At 38.5% G+C, this 17,929-nt stretch overlaps 1 protein-coding gene across 2 annotated transcripts; it reads left to right on the top strand.

Annotated features, from left to right (window-relative positions):
* The first annotated feature begins 10,567 nt into the window (after nt 1–10,567).
* LOC132426647 (prorelaxin) lies at nt 10,568–16,157 on the top strand. 2 transcript variants are annotated; one of them, XM_060013444.1, is made up of 2 exons: nt 10,568–10,778; nt 15,817–16,157. In XM_060013444.1, exons 1-2 carry the CDS (start codon nt 10,568–10,570, stop codon nt 16,155–16,157), a joined length of 552 nt encoding a protein of 183 aa, XP_059869427.1. The 2 variants fall into 2 exon arrangements, with proteins under 2 accessions (XP_059869427.1, XP_059869428.1); XM_060013445.1 differs by lacking the exon at nt 10,568–10,778 and adding an exon at nt 10,938–11,075.
* Nucleotides 16,158–17,929: the final 1,772 nt, after the last annotated feature.

Genomic DNA, 17,929 nt, shown 5'->3' with positions numbered 1-17,929 from the left:
GCCTGTGTGTCTGGAGCCTGTGCTCCACAACAAGAGAGGCCGCGATAGTGCGAGGCCCGCGCACCGTGATGAAGAGTGGCCCCCGCTTGCCACAACTAGAGAAAGCCCTCTCACAGAAACGAAGACCCAACACAGCAAAAATAATTAATTAATAAAAAGAAAAAAGAAAAAAAGGGAGAAGACTCAAAGCAACAGAATTAGAAATGAAAAAGGAGAAGTAACAAGTGACACTGCAGAAATACAAAAGATCATGAGAGATTACTACAAGCAACTATATGCCAATAAAATGGACAACCTGGAAGAAATGGACAAATGCTTAGAAAAGCACAACCTTCCAAGACTGAACCAGGAAGAAACAGAAAATATAAACTGACCAATCACAACCAGTGAAATTGAAACTATTTGGTTTGGTTTTTGATTTTTTGGCCACGCCGCACAGCACATGGGGTTTTGGTTCTCTGACCAGGGATCGAGCCCGTGCCCTCTGCATTGGAAGTGTGGATTCTTGGCCACTGTACTGCCAGGGAAGTCCCAAGACTTCTTCATGAATGTTTACAGCAGATTTATTTGTGACAGACAAAATCTGAAAACAAACCAAATGTCCCTCAGCAGGTGAGTGGATAAACAAATTATGGGATACACACACAATGAAATACCACTCAACAATAAAAATTAGTGAACTATTGGTGCACACAACTTCAAAGTAATTAGGCCAGACAGTGAAATAAGCCAGACAAAATAGTACGTACCATATGAATCCATATTTTTAAATTCTAGAAAATTCATAAAATCTATAATGACAGAAAGTAGATTAGTGGTTACATAGGAACAGGGAAGGGGCAAGGCAGGGAAGGGCAGGTGTAAGAATTACCAAGGGGACAAGGAAACTTTGGGAGATGATGAATATTATCCTGATTGTGGCTGTCATTTCATGGGTATATACATATGTCAAAACTTATCAAATTATACACTTTAAATATTTACATTGATTGTATGATAATTATACCTCAATAAAGCTGCCAGAACCATAAAAAAAAAAATCTTCCAATAAACAAAGCCCAGGACCAGATGGCTTCACAGGCAAATTCTATCAAACATTTAGAGAAAAGCTAACACCTATCCTTCTCAAACTCTTCCAAAATATAGCAGAGGGAGGAACACTCCCAAACTCATTCTACAAGGCCACCATCACCCTGATATGAAAACCAGACAAAGATGTCACAAAGAAAGAAAATTACAGGCCAATATCACTGATGAACATATGCAAAAATCCTCAACAAAATACTAGCAAACAGAATCCAACAGCACATTAAAAGGATCATACACCATGATCAAGTGGGGTTTTCCCAGGAATGCAAGGATTCTTCAATATACGGAAATCAATGTGATAAACCATATTAACAAATTGAAGGAGAAAAACCATATGACCATTTCAACAGATGCAGAAAAAGCTTTTGACAAAATTCAACATCCATTTATGATAAAAACTCTCCAGAAAGTAGGCCTAAAGAGAACTTCTCTCAATATAATAAAGGCCATATATGACAAACCCACAGCCAACATCGTCCTCAATGGTGAAAAACTGAAACCATTTCTTCAAAGATCAGGAACAAGACAAGGTTGTCCACTCTCACCCCTATTATTCAACACAGTTGTGGAAGTTTTAACCACAGCAATCAGAGAAGAAAAAGAAATAAAAGGAATCCAAATCGGAAAAGGAGAAGTAATGCTGTCACTGTTTGCAGATGACATGACAGTATACATACAGAATTCTAAAGATACTACCAGAAAACTACTAGAGCTAATCAATGAATTAGGTAAAGTAGCAGGATACAAAATTAATGCACAGAAATCTCTTGCATTCCTATACACTAATGATGAAAAATCTGAAAGAGAAATTAAGGAAACACTCCCATTTACCATTGCAACATAAAGAATAAAATACCTAGAAATAAACCTATCTAAGGACACAAAAGACCTGTATGCAGAAGACTACAGGACACTGATGAAAGTAATTAAAGATGATACAAACAGATGGAGAGATATACCATGTTCTTGGATTGGAAGAATCAACATTGTGAAAATGACTATACTACCCAAAGCAATCAACAGATTCAATGCAATCTCTATCAAACTACCAATGGCATTTTTCACAGAACTAGAACAAAAAATTGCACAATTTGTATGGAAACACAAAGGACCCCAAATAGCCAAAGCAATCCTGAGAAAGAAAAAGGGAGCTGGAGGAATCAGGCTCCCTGACTTCAGACTCTACTACAAAGTTACAGTAATCAAGACAGTATGGTACTGGCACAAAAACAGAAATATAGATCAATGGAACAAGATAGAAAGCCCAGAGATAAACCCATGCACATATGGTCAACTTATCTTTGATAAAGGAGGCAAGAATGTACAATGGAGAAAAGACAGCCTCTTCAATAAGTGGTGCTGGGAAAACTGGACAGCTACCTGTAACAGAATGAAATTAGAACATTCCCTAACACCATACACAAAAATAAACTCAAAATGGATTAAAGACCTAAATGTAAGGCCAGACACTATAAAATTCTTAGAGGAGAACATAGGCAGAACACTCTGACATAAATCACAGCAAGATCCTTTTAGACCCACCTCCTAGAGAAATGAAAATAAAAACAAAAATAAATAAATGGGACCTAATGAAACTTAAAAGCTTTTGCACAGCAAAGGAAACCATAAACAAGAAGAAAAGACAACTCTCAGAATGGGAGAAAATATTTGCAAACAAAAGAACTGAGGATAAACTATCTTTAAAACCTCTTTAAAGAGAAAAACTTTACTTCTTAAAGCTCCCCAGGTGATTCTAATGTGCTACAATGTTGGTGAAACTTTGGGGTGAGGTAAGGGCCCAGGTTGGGAGTGGGAGCCACGGACCATTGGCTAATCTGAAGGATCAGTCATCCTATTCAAGAAAAAATTCTAGATTATGGGGAATGGGGATAAGTAGGGGGATGGGGATAAGTAGTGTCCTGGGGCAACTCTTACACAATTGCTGAATAGTCTGTAAAAATGTGCAGATGGAGCCATTTATTGGCCAAGGCATCCAGTGCTAAGATGACTACCTGAAGTTTGGCCAACTGTGCTGATTGTTGGATTCCCTTTATGAGGGAAATCCAAGTTAAGGGATTCCACTGAATGTTGCTTCAGCACATATACGGAGATCATATCATCCATAAAGTATACTAACTCCATTGTTGTTCACTCAGTTGATCCCAAAGGACTCCCCAGGTACCCAAGGGGTCTGGGAGAGGGGTGCCCTCCTCCAGCATCATGCCATCTTGCAAGGGTTTGAGGACACGGAAGGCCATCTCTTTCTTCAGGTCCAGATATGGCGACATTCTACAGCTTGTGGGGGTGCTGCTTCCATGACCCAAGACATAATGGGCAGTTGGGTATGGAGGGTCACAGGACCAGGGGCTCTAAGAACCTCTGTTTCCAGGAGAGGAAAGTATGTGGCCAGCAACTGTTGTTCTAATGGTGTATAGTATTGCATCAGAAGCCCATGGGCAATTTACCAACATAGGTGGTCCAGAGACTCCAGAGACTCCAGAAGGCATAAAAGGAGGTTATTAAAGCCTGTACAGTGAAGGCATCTTGTAAGGCACTAACTGGAGTACCCTTTGATTTCAAATTGGACCGATTCTGGAGACATTTTATGGAGGGTGGCCCATTCCAGGTGGGATGATTTGTAAGTTACAGTATCAGTGTGATTAAGTAAAAGTTGTAAATAAGGAATATGTTTACTCCATAACCCAACAAGGACTAAAACATGATGGATTTGTATCAACACTGTGGGTGCTAAGAATGTCAACAGCTGTTTCTTGACAGTGTCAGGGGTGGAGAAGCCCTCCGTTTACTAAATAACTTTCAGGGATTTAAAAGAGGTGGAAGGGCCTTGCATTATGTGTGCAGCAACAGCCCATCCCTTTCATGAGCTCCTTTGTATTTGTTATGTTCTTAATGAGTATGTCAAATAAGTCTCCTCAGAGGAGAATGTCATCAAGGTGATGTCATACCTGTGCTCTTGGAGGAAGGAGATGTTAAGATTTTGCCTGCAAAGATTGTGTATGATAGCAAGGCTGCTGAGGTACCTCATAGGTAAATATGCATTGTATCCCTTCAGAGGTGAAGGCAAACTACAGCTGAAAGGCTGTTGAAATAAACACTGAATAAGACATATTAGCTAAATCTATAATAGTGAAATACTTACCAGTTGCTGATTAGATGGAATTAGTAATTTCAAAAATATTGGGTACTGGCTATTGGGGCCTTAATGGATGGTACTACATTAAGGTTGCAATAATTTACCATGAGGTGCGTTCATTCATTCATTCTGGGTTTAAGAACAGGCCAAATTGGGCTATTAAATGGAGAAGCAGGGGGGATAATCACCCCTTCCCTCATTAGATCTTATAAGCTTCAATTCTTGAAGGCCCTGTTTTAATTTACATTGGGCCATATTAGCTATTTTAATTGGGGAGGGAGGTGGTCAGTGGGGTCCCATTTTGTGAAGGCAATTTGTAAGTGCCAAAGACTTAATTTTAATTTATCACTCATTAGGTCAGAGCATCTATGCTTACTATGGTCTATTTTAGGCCAATGGGTACAATGGGGAATTTAGGCAAAACAATAGTTCCAATGGTCAAGTCATACCTATTGGTTCTCTATTTCATATGTAGTAACTCCCTTATGATCATAGGTGGTGCCATGTTAATATTTAGTGGGATCCCCAGGTATAACTGTAATTTGAGATCCAGTATTGATTAAGTCCATGAAAGTTTGCCAACAGTTGCATTTCAGCAGATGTTGTAAGAGGTTCAAGAGCCAACCAGCACACCTGTATATCTTTGCTATACACATTATTTGAGTAAATTTGGATTTCTAATTAGGTCAAATTATGGATCTTTGCTTCTGTTTTATTTTTCTTTTCTTTTTTTCCTTCCCCTATACCTAGGTTCCTGCCCTCCCTCCTTCCTTCCTCCCTTCCTTCCTCCCCTGTCCCCGTCTCCATTTTTTTCTTTCTCCCTCTCCCTTTTTTTGGTTGGTCACTAGATACAGTTTTTTTTCGGGGAGGGGGTGCTCTCTACCCTGCACTTATTTATAAATTTCTTCCTCCAGAGTCTCAAATCATCAGGCTTAGGGGCCACTTCCATGGCAGCGGTTGCTTTTTAGGGTTTAAGGACCCCAGGCTTAAGTCAGGTTTGAATTAACTCCTTTGCTGTGCCACAGGGATGCTATGGATATTTTTCCCTATAACCCTGAGGCGCAGGATGTTTGTTGTGACAGAAGCATAGGCGGCAGCAGCAACAGAAGAGGTATTTAAAGGTCCTGCTGCGCTGTCTGCTATTAGGTATGTGAACTACAGCACCAAACCTGTTGGCTTCTCTCTCTCTTTCTCTGTTCAATTTCCCTAAGAACATTTTGTATTTCTAGCTACAAAAAGTCATGGCTTTCAGTTTCTGTCTCCATCCAATCACGTAGATTGCAGATCTTCTGGGTGATTGTGGGAAAAGTTCAGGAGCTGAGCAGTAAGCCTTGTGGGTGGCCACCTCTTCCTCCAGGGAATACCAGTCAATCTCCCAGGAGTCAGGGTCCACATCCAAGAAGGTAATTTTGTCTATGGCCTGTTTGAGGGCCATCAAGCTCTGGGATTGTCAGATTAGCCCTTTGGCATCCTGGTAATCAGCAACACTGAGCAAAGCTGAGGTACACTGGACAGGGATTTTGCAATAGGAGAGCAGTTGAGTTACATCCTCTGGTGTTTTGGGAGGGGCTGGTACCAAATGCTCCCCAGCTTTTCTTTTCTCCTCAGCCCCTGGTCACAGGCCTCTATGGCTTTACACCTTGATACACTTGGGGGTCAAAAGAGTACATATGACAGAAGCAAGGGAAGCAGCAGCACAGGAGACAGGCACTACCTTTGCCTGAGCAACAATTCTTCTTAAGCAACTGGGGTGCCATGCTTAATTCTCCCGGGGATGGTGGTGTCCTTCCTTTTCACAAACCTCACAGAGGTCCATCCCTGAGCCTGTCTCAGAAGAGCAAAATCACAAATAATATCCATATGGCTGCCCCCAAGCTGCCAGTTACGATCACCAGGCTAGATGCAGTGACCAGATCATTCTAGCTGGATCCTTGAAAATTGGAACTCAAGAGCCAATCAGTTAAGGTTAGCTGTCCCCACCTTAACAGGTAGGAGCCTCGGAGACCACCTGCTAAAAACGGGCCAAACCCAACAACATATCAAGCTGTGGTACAGTAAATTAATGACAATTCTTGTCTTGGGAATGAGAGTATTTTAGGGTAGAAAGAGTTGGCAATACCGACAAAGACAAAAAGTATACCCAAAGCATAGGACTACAGCAACTGGTAGTTCTGTCTCAGGTGGCCTTTGCCATAACATGGAACCAATTAGTTAGCCAAGAGAAGTTCATTAAAGCTGAACAAGTGTCCTTGGTGATGACTGGCCATCTTGTTCATGATGCCATTGTTTTAATTGCCTCCTTTTTATCCAGTTGGTAAGGAGGGAATTCCACCCCAGAGTTATAGGATGGCCACATACAACATTCAACACCTGACACTGGAGAGATGAGATGGGCAGCAGTTTATTAGTCATATACTCACAGCCCAGGGTAGGAAGACACTGCATGCCACACAAGGTGACATGGGAGCTATATTCAGAACAGAATGAACAACCAGGGGCTGTGGGAGGCAGGCCTTGTAGTATCGAGAGAGAGGTAACCCTGGTTACTGTGAGAAAATGTAATTGGCTTTGAATAATTCCATTGGCTAGCAGGGAAATGAAACCCATTACTCAGAGATAAGCAGGAATTGTGCCTGGTCCTCTTGCTGAGGAGGGACTAGTGGACTCCATCTGTGGGAGCAGAATAGGGAGGGGAACTTGTGGTTAAGCCATTTAAGTCCCTCCTAGTTTCACCAGATATTAAGGCAACATATAATATTAGGCCTAATTTTAGACTCAGTATATTAACATTTATGTTGATTTAAAAAACTAGCATATTTGCAGACCTATTATTGAGTGCCTACCACATGACAAGCATGTATCATCAGTGAACAGAACTAAGATCCCTATTCACATGGAGTTTCCATCAGGTGGCATGATTCTTTCTGAACATTCCCTTAGCACATGTATTATTATTTGTGTAGAAATAAGAAGAAAGAAAAAAATGAAGTTATTTATCTTTTCTAATCTCTTAACCAAGAGATTTCCAAAGGTTTGATGACCAGAGGACTTTTTGAAGACCTCAATTTCCCTTTACTTTTTGTTTCAGTCTTCTTGATAAAGCAGCATGATAACCTGAAGTGAAAGCACAAAACATCTTATCTCTATGAGATATAGAGTCAGCAATGACTTCTGACCAGGATGCTCGAAAAATTACAAAGGTTTACCTCTCCTCCTTCCGCAAATCCCAGTTAAATGACAGAAGAAATATACAAGCAAAAATAGATCCAATGCAGTCCTGATTATCATGGGGATTGAGTGGGGTTATCTGCTATTTACAGATCAGAGAAAACAATGAAAATTTATTATAAGACATAAAGCTTGTAGAAAGATATTAGTGGTGAAATATAAAAGAGCAGAGTCTCATATCTTTTAAAAAGTGAGTTTCTCTGAGAACCACTGGCCAACACCAACTGGATATAGTGGAGGCTGGAAGGTAATGCAGATAGAAGGCCACGAGCAAGGGAATTCAATAAAGGACTATAGAACCTCAGAGAGTGTCTGCCACCCAGGACAAAGTTTATTGGAAATGGAGATTCTAACCCAGAAGAACAGTGGCAGTGCCCAGGAAACTTATACCCTGGGCAGGAAAAAGATGCAGCCCCAGAGACAAAAACCAGCTCCCCAAACCCTGCCCCGACCTATGTCTCTCATCCCCTCCTCCACAAAATCCCTGGAGGCAGTGTTCCTGGTTCCAGAATCTGCATTCACTGCTTCTTATTATATGACGGGTTTTTAAGTGGTACAAAAATAATCTGTGGTAAAGCATCTAGCATAAGCACTTAAATAATTACTGCAATCTTTAAAATATCTAATTCAATCACTACTAAAGCATACCTAAAACTCTCATGAGAAACTGATGAATGTAAACTTAATTTATTTCTTGTATAAAATATTTCCTCCACTTATATATATGTATCAATTAGAAATGTAAATAACAGAAAATGCTAAAAGAGTAGCTTCAAAGAAGTCTGTGGGGTAAACATCCAACCCTGTTTAGCATCTGAATGATGCCAGTAGGCTCCTCACACTTTTCCTGTTGCTACCTCCTATTTTCCCCACCTCTTGGTTCCAAGACAGCTGCTCAGTGTACGTGTTTCAGATAGGAAAAGAAGGGGACAGAAGAAGACTTAGTGCCTGGATCAGAAAAGCAAAGGCTTTGCCAGAAACGTCCACCCGTGTGCTTACGTCCTACTGGCCAGAACTGTGTCACATGGACACTGTTACCTGCAGGAGACATTAGAAAATCATTTCTACCACTTACAGCTTGAGCTTGGTAGAAAGACTTGAGGTAGTTAAGGGTGAAGGGTCTAAAAAGGAGATTGAGGCAATTTCACTTACTGTTACTATAGGTTTGCTTACTGCTTTGTACCTCCAACAGCTGTTTTAAAGACATTACTGTTTATCCATTAACTTTCACCATGCAGATTAATGCTAACTGGAGCTAGATCCAAGGGATACAGTGGAATCAAAGAAAGGGGGCTTTGGAATCCAGTAGACATGGGTAGGAATCCCAGCTCCAGCACTTTCCAGGTGTGTGCATGGCACACATTTGGTTTTTCTCTTTAAAGAGGTTTCTTTGGGTTTTGTTGTTGCGTTTAAGAATATGAAATACCATTTAGTTGTGTCTATAAAAGCTATGAATCCTGAATTTGCCTGTTACCCTTAACAGTAGGGCAAGCCCACATCTGGCACATGTGCTAGACAAGGTTGCACAAGTTAACTTGACTACTCTCAGCTTGCTTCCTCTCTCTGTAAAATGAGAAAATGGTCACTTCACTGGACAGTTGTGAGGACTCTATAAGATTACCTAAGTAAGGTAAAACATTACACTCCCCTGGAAATTTATATTTTAAATGAGCAGTCACTTTGGAGGACAGCCCTGTAAATGGATTATTTTTTGCAGTAACTGTGAACCCACAAAAATACCGTCAAACCTCAGTTTTGAGAAGCCTGTCCCAAATTGCTTGTCTTAGCAGAAACCCATCTAAAAGCACTATCGTGATCATTCCACAGCTTTGGTCAGATTTTTTTGAGCAATTATGCAATGCATAGCATATGACCAGTGCTGAGTGCACCCTGTTAAAATTAGCAGCAATCTACAAATTAGAACTATTCTATTCCATAGCTATATTTGTAACTAAGTGATTGTTGACTTTTTACTCAAATTCAGAGCTACCCTAACTTCTTCCAGGTCTCTGATTTACCTGGTGGAGCTGAGGTAATCTGAGTACATTATGAAAACAAGCAAATAAATTATTGAAAAATGAACCTATTTGAACTTACAAGTTTACTGTCCATCTAGAAAACCTTAATGAACATATCAGCTCAAATTATATTGAATTCTTTAAAAGTTAAATTAGAAGGTGTTAAAAATTACCTCACCAAATACAGCAAACATAGAGTACAGCAAAAATAAAATAATCATATAATTTTTGTGCTGTAATCTGCATTATATTCCAAAATATTCTTTCTGGAACTGTGGGATGACATTGCTTTTTTTCTTTTCTTTTTTGGTCTCTCTCGAGACACAGAATACAATCTCAAATTAAAATACTCAAGTAACTGGTTATAATCAAGCTATGTTCCAGAGGAGTCCAAGGAAAGTCAGTGGAGAAAGTACATTGTAAACTTAGGACACTGTACAAGCCTAAAGCGATGCATTGAGGATTTTAATGTTTTCACCAGGATTTAGATAAAAAGTCATCAGTTCTCCCTCTCTTGTCAATGATATATCCATTCATTCATCATATTTTTATTTACTGATATACCAGACACAATATTAATTAATCTAACTATAATCTTATTTAGATTTGAAGGCTCACGCTGGGTTGTGAGAATATGGGTGATTTCAATTTTATTCTTGATATAATTTAGCACAGTGGCCATGCCTAGCTTTATAATAAAGACTTCAAATATTGACTAACCCTACCCAAGTATACAAAATGGTTTGAGGGAAAGAAAAAAGAGAGGAAAAAAACCCCAAACAACTGTAAAAGGGCCACGAACAAAAGGATGGACAAATGGAGAAAAGTTGGTAAGGGTAAACCAGAGCTGGTGGGGGAAGGGGGTATTTCAAACAGGTGGGTGGGGAAAGGGGTGGAGCTTGGACCCTTGACTCAAGGTCTAAGCGGTAGCCAGAGGGCTATAAAAGCTTGGTGGAGTCAGGCAGGGAAAGCAACCTAAAGGCCAGGATTGGCACGCTGACGGAGGCCGGTAGGCTACAGCAGGTGCAGTATCTCGAGAAAGGCTAAAACGCTCAGAGCAGACGAGATCAGGTCCAGGATGCCGCGCCAGTTCTTGTCCCACCTGCTAGGGGTCTGGCTGCTACTGAGTCAACTTCCCAGAGAGATTTCAGGCCAGAGGACGAACGACCTTATTAAGGCATGCGGCCGAGAATTAGTCCGCCTCTGGGTCGAGATCTGTGGCTCGGTCTCCTGGGGGAGAACGGCTCTGAGCCTGGAGGAGCCTTGGCTGGGATCCGGACCGCCCGCAGGTGAGAGCACCCAACCCCCGCCCCCGACCAGCCGCTCTGCACTTCCCATTGGTTGCTGTCCGGCTGCCGAGCAATGGGAAGGGCTGCCCACATGACTCTGAAGCTGCCGGTGCCTAAAAGTTTGGGATTTTGCCTCGTAACTTGCTTTCTAGTCAGGATTTCACCCGGGATTTCACCACAGGGAGAGAAAGCAGCGGGAACAGCAAGTGGCCTTACCTGAGAGGCACTTGGTGCCTTCACCTCCTGTCAGTCCGGGTGGCGGGGCAGGGAGGGAGAAGGAGGAAGCTACAGAGGGAGGTAAGTGCTCAAAAACCCACAGTAGGCGGGGCGTACTCAGCCCGGAGGATCCGTACTCAGGCCAGAGGATCAGTCCGAGGGCAGGACTGAAGGCTTGCTGATGGATGGGGCAACTGGACAGGGCATCTTGAGATGACAGGGGGCAAACAGTGAGGTGTGAGCTGGTTATCACGCGTATTTGCGCACCAAAGGGCATAGGGCAGAGACCTATGATAGGGTCCTGAAATGTAATCATAAAAGGGGGCCTTAAATTTAACGACCCTCCTTTGTTTTTTTTTTTAAAAAAAAGCAATCTCGGCTGTGGCCCATGCCATCGAAAACTTACTCTTTTATTTTTATTTGTTAACTTCACCAAAGGGGAGGACCTAGCCTCCCACTTCTTTGAACTGAGTCTTGAAGTTCATGTGTGAGAGAAGGGATTAAAGAGAAAGAAAAGGGCCTGATGGTCTACAAGAGAAACTGAAGGGGAACAAGAGTCAAGGGAAGTTTGCCCTTCAGCCAAACAAAGCAGAAAACGTGATTGATGCTTCAAGCATTTAGAAGCTGCAATGGATTTTCTTTAAAAAAGCAAGATCTCAGAATCAAATCTGGAATTTTTTTTTAAAAATCACTGTTAAGTTATAAAGCATTTATAAAGATAAATTGGAAGCTAAGTTTAAGTAACAATGGAAACTTTCACTGAGGTATAGCCTAGTCTAATCACTGTAATGGGTCATGTTAAAATCAGAGAGGGCAAGCTCAATTATGAATAATTGTTTTATATTTCACAACACATGCAATTTATGATAAATCACAACTATATTTATAGGCTATATGCATATCCTCTATATAAGTGACCCTCATGTAAAATCATTGTGCACACTAAGTACATTTACTGTCCTTTTATGGGACTTAAAATATGATTATAAAGTTTTTTACCTAACTTTTCTACATTGTTGGTCAGAGACTGATTTATTTAATGCAAGTTTTTACATACTTCTTGTATAATATTAATAGAAGAGTACCACAGAGTTTAGGAATTCACTGATTCAAAGTAGGCAAGACCAGATTGCATTTGCTTGTTTCACTTTTTCTGAATAAATAATATGCTCATATTAAAGACTGAAAAATATATGTAAATACAATAATGAAAAGCACCATTAGATATTAAAGACTGAAAAAAATCTGTGAATTTAATGATAAAATGAAAATATCTATATTAAATGAGGAAATGGAAAGCAATATTAATATTTGGCAATAGGTATGTGTATCTCCTGCATTTTCATTTAACATTATATTGTGAGCATCTTCTCACATTGTTAGACTCCAAAAAGATAATTTAAAATTTCTTTCTGGTATTCCACGTCATAAATCTACCATATATATTTAACCATTCTTAGCAGACATTTAGGTTGTCTCCAGATTGTTGCTTAAAAATGGTTTTCTGACTACATTTATACCTATCTAGATATTTGGCCAAATTTCTATTTCTGTAGAAAAGGATAGTGATTTTAAAATATTTTTAAAGAACTGTCTTTGTCACTGCTCAGTACATAATTTAACTGGAAATAATCTAACAAACTATTGCCTGCAAGTGAGGATCAAGGGAAGTGTTTAAATTACTAATTAAGAATCACTTTGGAAGTACATGTCAATAATCTGTGATTCATGAGGTTTAAAACCTCTATTGTTCGATAGTTTCTATCTGTTTGTACATTATTAAATTATTTTCCCACAATGCGTGCAGAAATAATACTCACTGTACCGTTTTAAAAACAAGATAGATATTTTTAATTAGAAGAAGTCTATGTTAGTAAGAGTTTAGTCCAAAATATACTGATTAGGAGGCATTTGTATGAATTCAGGTTGATTAGGATATTATCTTTTAGACTCCAGAACCTAAAGTTGTTGTGAATTGCAAAATGTTTCAAAATAAATTTAAAAAATAATTTTAATAAAGAGTACAATGCAGGCAACAAAAGCAAAATTAGACAAGTGAGGCTACATCAATAGACAAAACTTCTGCACAGCAAAGGACATGCTCAATAACGAAGGGGCAACTTATGAAATAGGAGAAAATATTTGCAAGCCATGTACCTGATAAGGAGTTAATTTCCAAAATATATAAAGAACTCCTACAACTCAATAGCAAAAAAACTAATAACCTGGTTTTAAAATGGGCTAAAGACTTGAATAGACATTTCTCCAAAGAAGACATACAAATGGCCAACAGGTATAAGAAGCAATGCTGTATATCACTAATCATCAGGGAAATTGAAATCAAAACCAAAATGAGCTATCACTTCACACCTGTCAGGATGGCTATTATCAAAAAACAAAGGAAAAGTGTGGTTAAGAATGTGGAGAAATTGAAACCCATGTATATAGTATACTGTTGGTGGGAAAGCAAATTTGTGCATTCACTATGGAAAAGAGTGTGGAGGTTCCTCAAAAAAAAAAAAAAGAACTACCATATGATCAGCAATTCCACTTCTGGTATTTATTCAAAAGAACTGAAATCAGTATCTTGAAGAGACATTACCACTCCCATAATTACTGCAGCAATATTCACAATAGCCAAGATGTGGAAACAACTTAAATGTCCATCCACAAACGAATGAATAAAGAAAAGGTGGTATATACATACAATGGAGTATTATTTGGCCTTAAAAAAGGAAATCCTAAAATATGCAACAACATGGATGAACCTGGAGGACATTATGCTAAGTGAAAAATGCCTGTCTCAGAAGGACAAATACTACTTGATTCCACTATTATAAGTATCTAAAATAGTCAGACTCATAGAAGCAAAGAATAAATGGTGGTTACCAGGACTGGGAGGAGGGAAAAATGGGGAGCTGCTAATTATCATGTATAAAATTTCAATTATGCAAGATGAATTGGTTCTAGAAATCTGATTTATAACACTGTACCTATAGATAATCATGGTGTATTGGGCACTTAAAATTCTGTTAAAAGGGTAGATCTCACGTTAAATGTTCTTACCAAAAAAAAAAAAAAAAAAAGAACTCTGGGAACTCTGTCACATTTTTGTGAATTTTCTGTAACTTTAAAAGTATTTCAAAATAACAAGTTTTTAAATTGAAAATAAGAAGTGCCAAAACCAACAACCTATGAATAAATGTAATAGAAACTACAAATGTTTTGCCTGATTCATTAACTGGCTTCAAGTATATGGAAAGTTAAAATCAGCTTTTCTTTGTATTCAATAATTAGAAAAGGTTTAAGTTAGAGCAAGGAGAGTTTTTATGAAGAGATTGAATTGAACTTAGGATGTCTTACTGAGGGAAAATGTGAACATTTCTGACTACCAAAAAATGGTATAAATTCTCATCTGTCATTGCCAGTTTGGAACTTGAATGAGAGAAAACATTGGGAGGAAAAATAAAATGTTAGAATATTGTTTTCTTTCCACTGAAAACTCCAATCGTTGAAGTTTGTTGTTGGCTGAGATCCTTGCTACAGAACTCATAGGAAGTGAACAAGCTGAGACCATTCCTGCCTGGGTGAGGGGGCATGGTTTTCTCTGATCTGTAAGCATCAGTGGTTGCCCAGGAATCTACTTTCCATGTTTAGATTTATATCTCTTGACCTCATTGTTTCCACTATTTCAGGAGGAATGTCTTATTATAAGCTGAAATGGACAGTTTTGCTGTCCATGAAAAACAACAAGTAGTGATCCAGGTTTACACTATAATTTAAACTTCATCTGTGTTTCAACTTTTTTTTGGTGCTGTAACTCTCAAAATTGTGTAATGGGGATAGGTAAGGTTAGGATAGAATTTACCTGGAAGTTTTTTGAGGGCAGCAAAGATGTTTTCTTTTTATTTATATCTCTAATCTGGCAGAGCCAAAGACATGGAAACTATCAAAGGATGTTCAACTGAACTGAATGGGTGTAAAGAAGGAAGATGTCAGCTGGTCCCTGAAAGTTGCCAGCCCAAGTCTCAACCTTCATGTATACCCAATCCTGGGATGCTACTTAAGACCAGGCTCCCTTCCTAGGGAACACACAGAACTTGCATAGTTTATGATCTACAACATTGGAACAAAAACCATACACAGTAGTCAGTAGACACACACCACAAGAGATTAAAAATCTCTTATAGTCAGTGATTTGTTGGTTAGTGTTCTTTTAACCCATTTCTCCATAAAGTAAAACATTACTGATTTGCAGTAAATACTCTAGGGAAGAGAAATTATTAATACATGTATGAGGAGCATCAGAGACTGGTATCTCCTGCCTGCTAGATCAGAGCAGTTGGAAATTCTGCTTTTTAACTTTATCCTGAAGCAGTAACTTGCCACCATGGAACAGTTGATAGTTTAAAATAATTAATATACTTTTCAAGGATTACTATCATAACTCAGAAGTTGCTTAGTCATGGAAATAAATTACTCAGGTAATAAAAATTCATCTGTGGTCAAACTGAGTGTTTCTGAGGATCAAGATGACTTCAGAAGTGTCAGAGATAAAAAAGTGCTATGGTAAAAGCATTAAAGGGACATGAGGAGAGATGACAAGGGTGCGAGTGGAGTAAAGCAGAACTTTGGTAATGTTGTTTAACCTGCCCAACTATAATAAACTAAGCTTTTTAGATATCAGGACACTTGCTGATTCTGTTTTATTGTTGAATTCTATTGAGGCAATGCTTTCCTTTGTGTCTATGCAAAATTTTATAGTTTTCCTGATGTACTTTAACATGAATATTTTTTCTCTTCCTCCTCTTTTTTAAATTAGAAATCATGCCACCCTCCATCACCAAAGATGCAGAAACCTTAAAGATGCTGTTGGAATTCGTTCCTAATTTGCCACAGGAGCTGAAGGCAACACTGTCTGAGAGGCAGCCATCACTGAGAGAGCTACAACAATCTGCATTAAAGGATTCAAATTTTAACTTTGAAGAATTTAAGAAAATTATTCTTAATAGACAAAATGAAGCAGAAGACAAAAGTCTTTCAGAATTAAAAAACTTAGGCTTAGATAAACATTCCCGAAAAAAGAGACTGTTCCGTATGACACTGAGTGAGAAATGTTGTCAAGTAGGTTGTATCAGAAAAGATATTGCTAGATTATGCTGAGAGGAAGCTGTGTATTTCATCTAATGTTCACATGTATTCTCACTGACACATTCACCGATGCCTCTGTCGCCCCACTGATTACTAGAATATGAGAAATTATTTTTAGTGTTTAGGTTTTTCAGTTGATGTGTAAGAAAATGTCCCTTGCATTATTGTAGTTTCTGATAATAATACTTTTTATGTGAGAAGATATTTTTGGTTTTTATTAATGATATAATTATGTTATTGCTTTTTTAATGCTATTAACTTAAAATGACAATAAAATCTTTATCACTTTAGCCACACACAATAACTCAAAGAAAATTTTAGAACTAGATAGCTTAGTAAAATGCTATGTCTTGCATAAGTGAGAATGGACAAGTCTATTTTTGAAATCTGTATCTGATAAATTATAATCTGTCACCATTTTCCCTCCAAACAGAATGCCCAAATGTTCTTTCACAACTTAATATCAAATGAATTATTTTAATAGCAAAAAAATAAATAAAAATTTAAAAATAACTTACACAATACCTAACACCAGGTACATAAAATGGACCAAAACTTTTTTATTGAAATTAACTTAGTTCGAATACGCAGTCACAAGATTTGAACTTTTCTAGTAGATTTTAAAATATTTTTTGTGTCTTACTGAACTATTAATTGCAAAAAAATCAGATTGGACCCTAAATCAATTTAATTTAGTCGAGGCCATATAAACTCAAGTATTTTTCAAACTAGGGTTCTTACCTTAATTCTACTGTCTAAAACACTAAAAAGTAAATTATAACTTTTTAAGGAGAAAAATGAATATATAATACATATAAAAGAGAATAAACAATTTAGTGTCATATATTATAGAAAAACTGTATTAGCAAGGAAACATACTTTGTTTGCTATTTTAGAATTTACAAACCATTTCTATAACAAAATAACTGTGAAATGATATGAAAACTTATTAGTATAGTAAATTAACAGTTATCATCTTAGTGTTTAGCCAGTTCCTTTGATTTACATACACTTAAATTTTTAGGCAGCATTTATAGAAAAAAGTACACTTAAATAGCAATTTAGTCTCCATCATATGTCTGTAAATAGAATTTAAAAGGATTAAAACAGCAACTCCCATATTTCAAATTCCCATACATGATTAATCATAATCAGGCCTCCAACTAAGGCCACCTTGTAAAACTTCATAAAAGGCTGTGGAACCTCAGAGGCCATAAGCCACCTTGGACAAAGCCTGGAAGAGTGCTGTCTGAAATGGAAAACCCAACACAGGAGAACAAGGGCAGTGACCAGGAAGCTTACAGCCCAGAAAGGACAAAGAGGCATCCCCAGACACAAGAGGCATCTCCCCAGACCCTGCCCTGGCCCATGTCCCTCATCTGCTTCTCCACAAAAGCCCTGAAAACAGGGCTCCTAGCCCAAGAATCTGTATTCACTAACTCTGATGATATCACTTTTTAAGTGCTACAAAGACCGTCTGCGGTTAACCATCTACTATAAATACTACGATAATCAGTTAACATCTTTAAGATATCTAATTCTTGGGCTGCTAAAGTCCTCCTAAAACTCTCATGAGAAGCTGATGACTGTATGCTTAATTTATTTCTCATATAAAAAATTTACTCAGGGGGCTTCCCCAGTGGCACAGTGGTTAAGAATCCACCTGCCAACGCAGGGGGCACGGGTTCGAGCCCTGGTCTGGGAAGATCCCACATGCTGCGGAGCAACTAAGCCCATGCGCCACAATTACTGAGCCTGCGTCCAGAACCCTCAAGCCACAACTA

This window comes from Delphinus delphis, chromosome 6 (assembly GCF_949987515.2).
Source record: "Delphinus delphis chromosome 6, mDelDel1.2, whole genome shotgun sequence".
Lineage (NCBI taxonomy): Eukaryota > Metazoa > Chordata > Mammalia > Artiodactyla > Delphinidae > Delphinus > Delphinus delphis.
The sequence above is the reverse complement of the archived record's forward strand: the minus strand, read 5'-3'. Positions and strand labels throughout refer to the sequence as shown.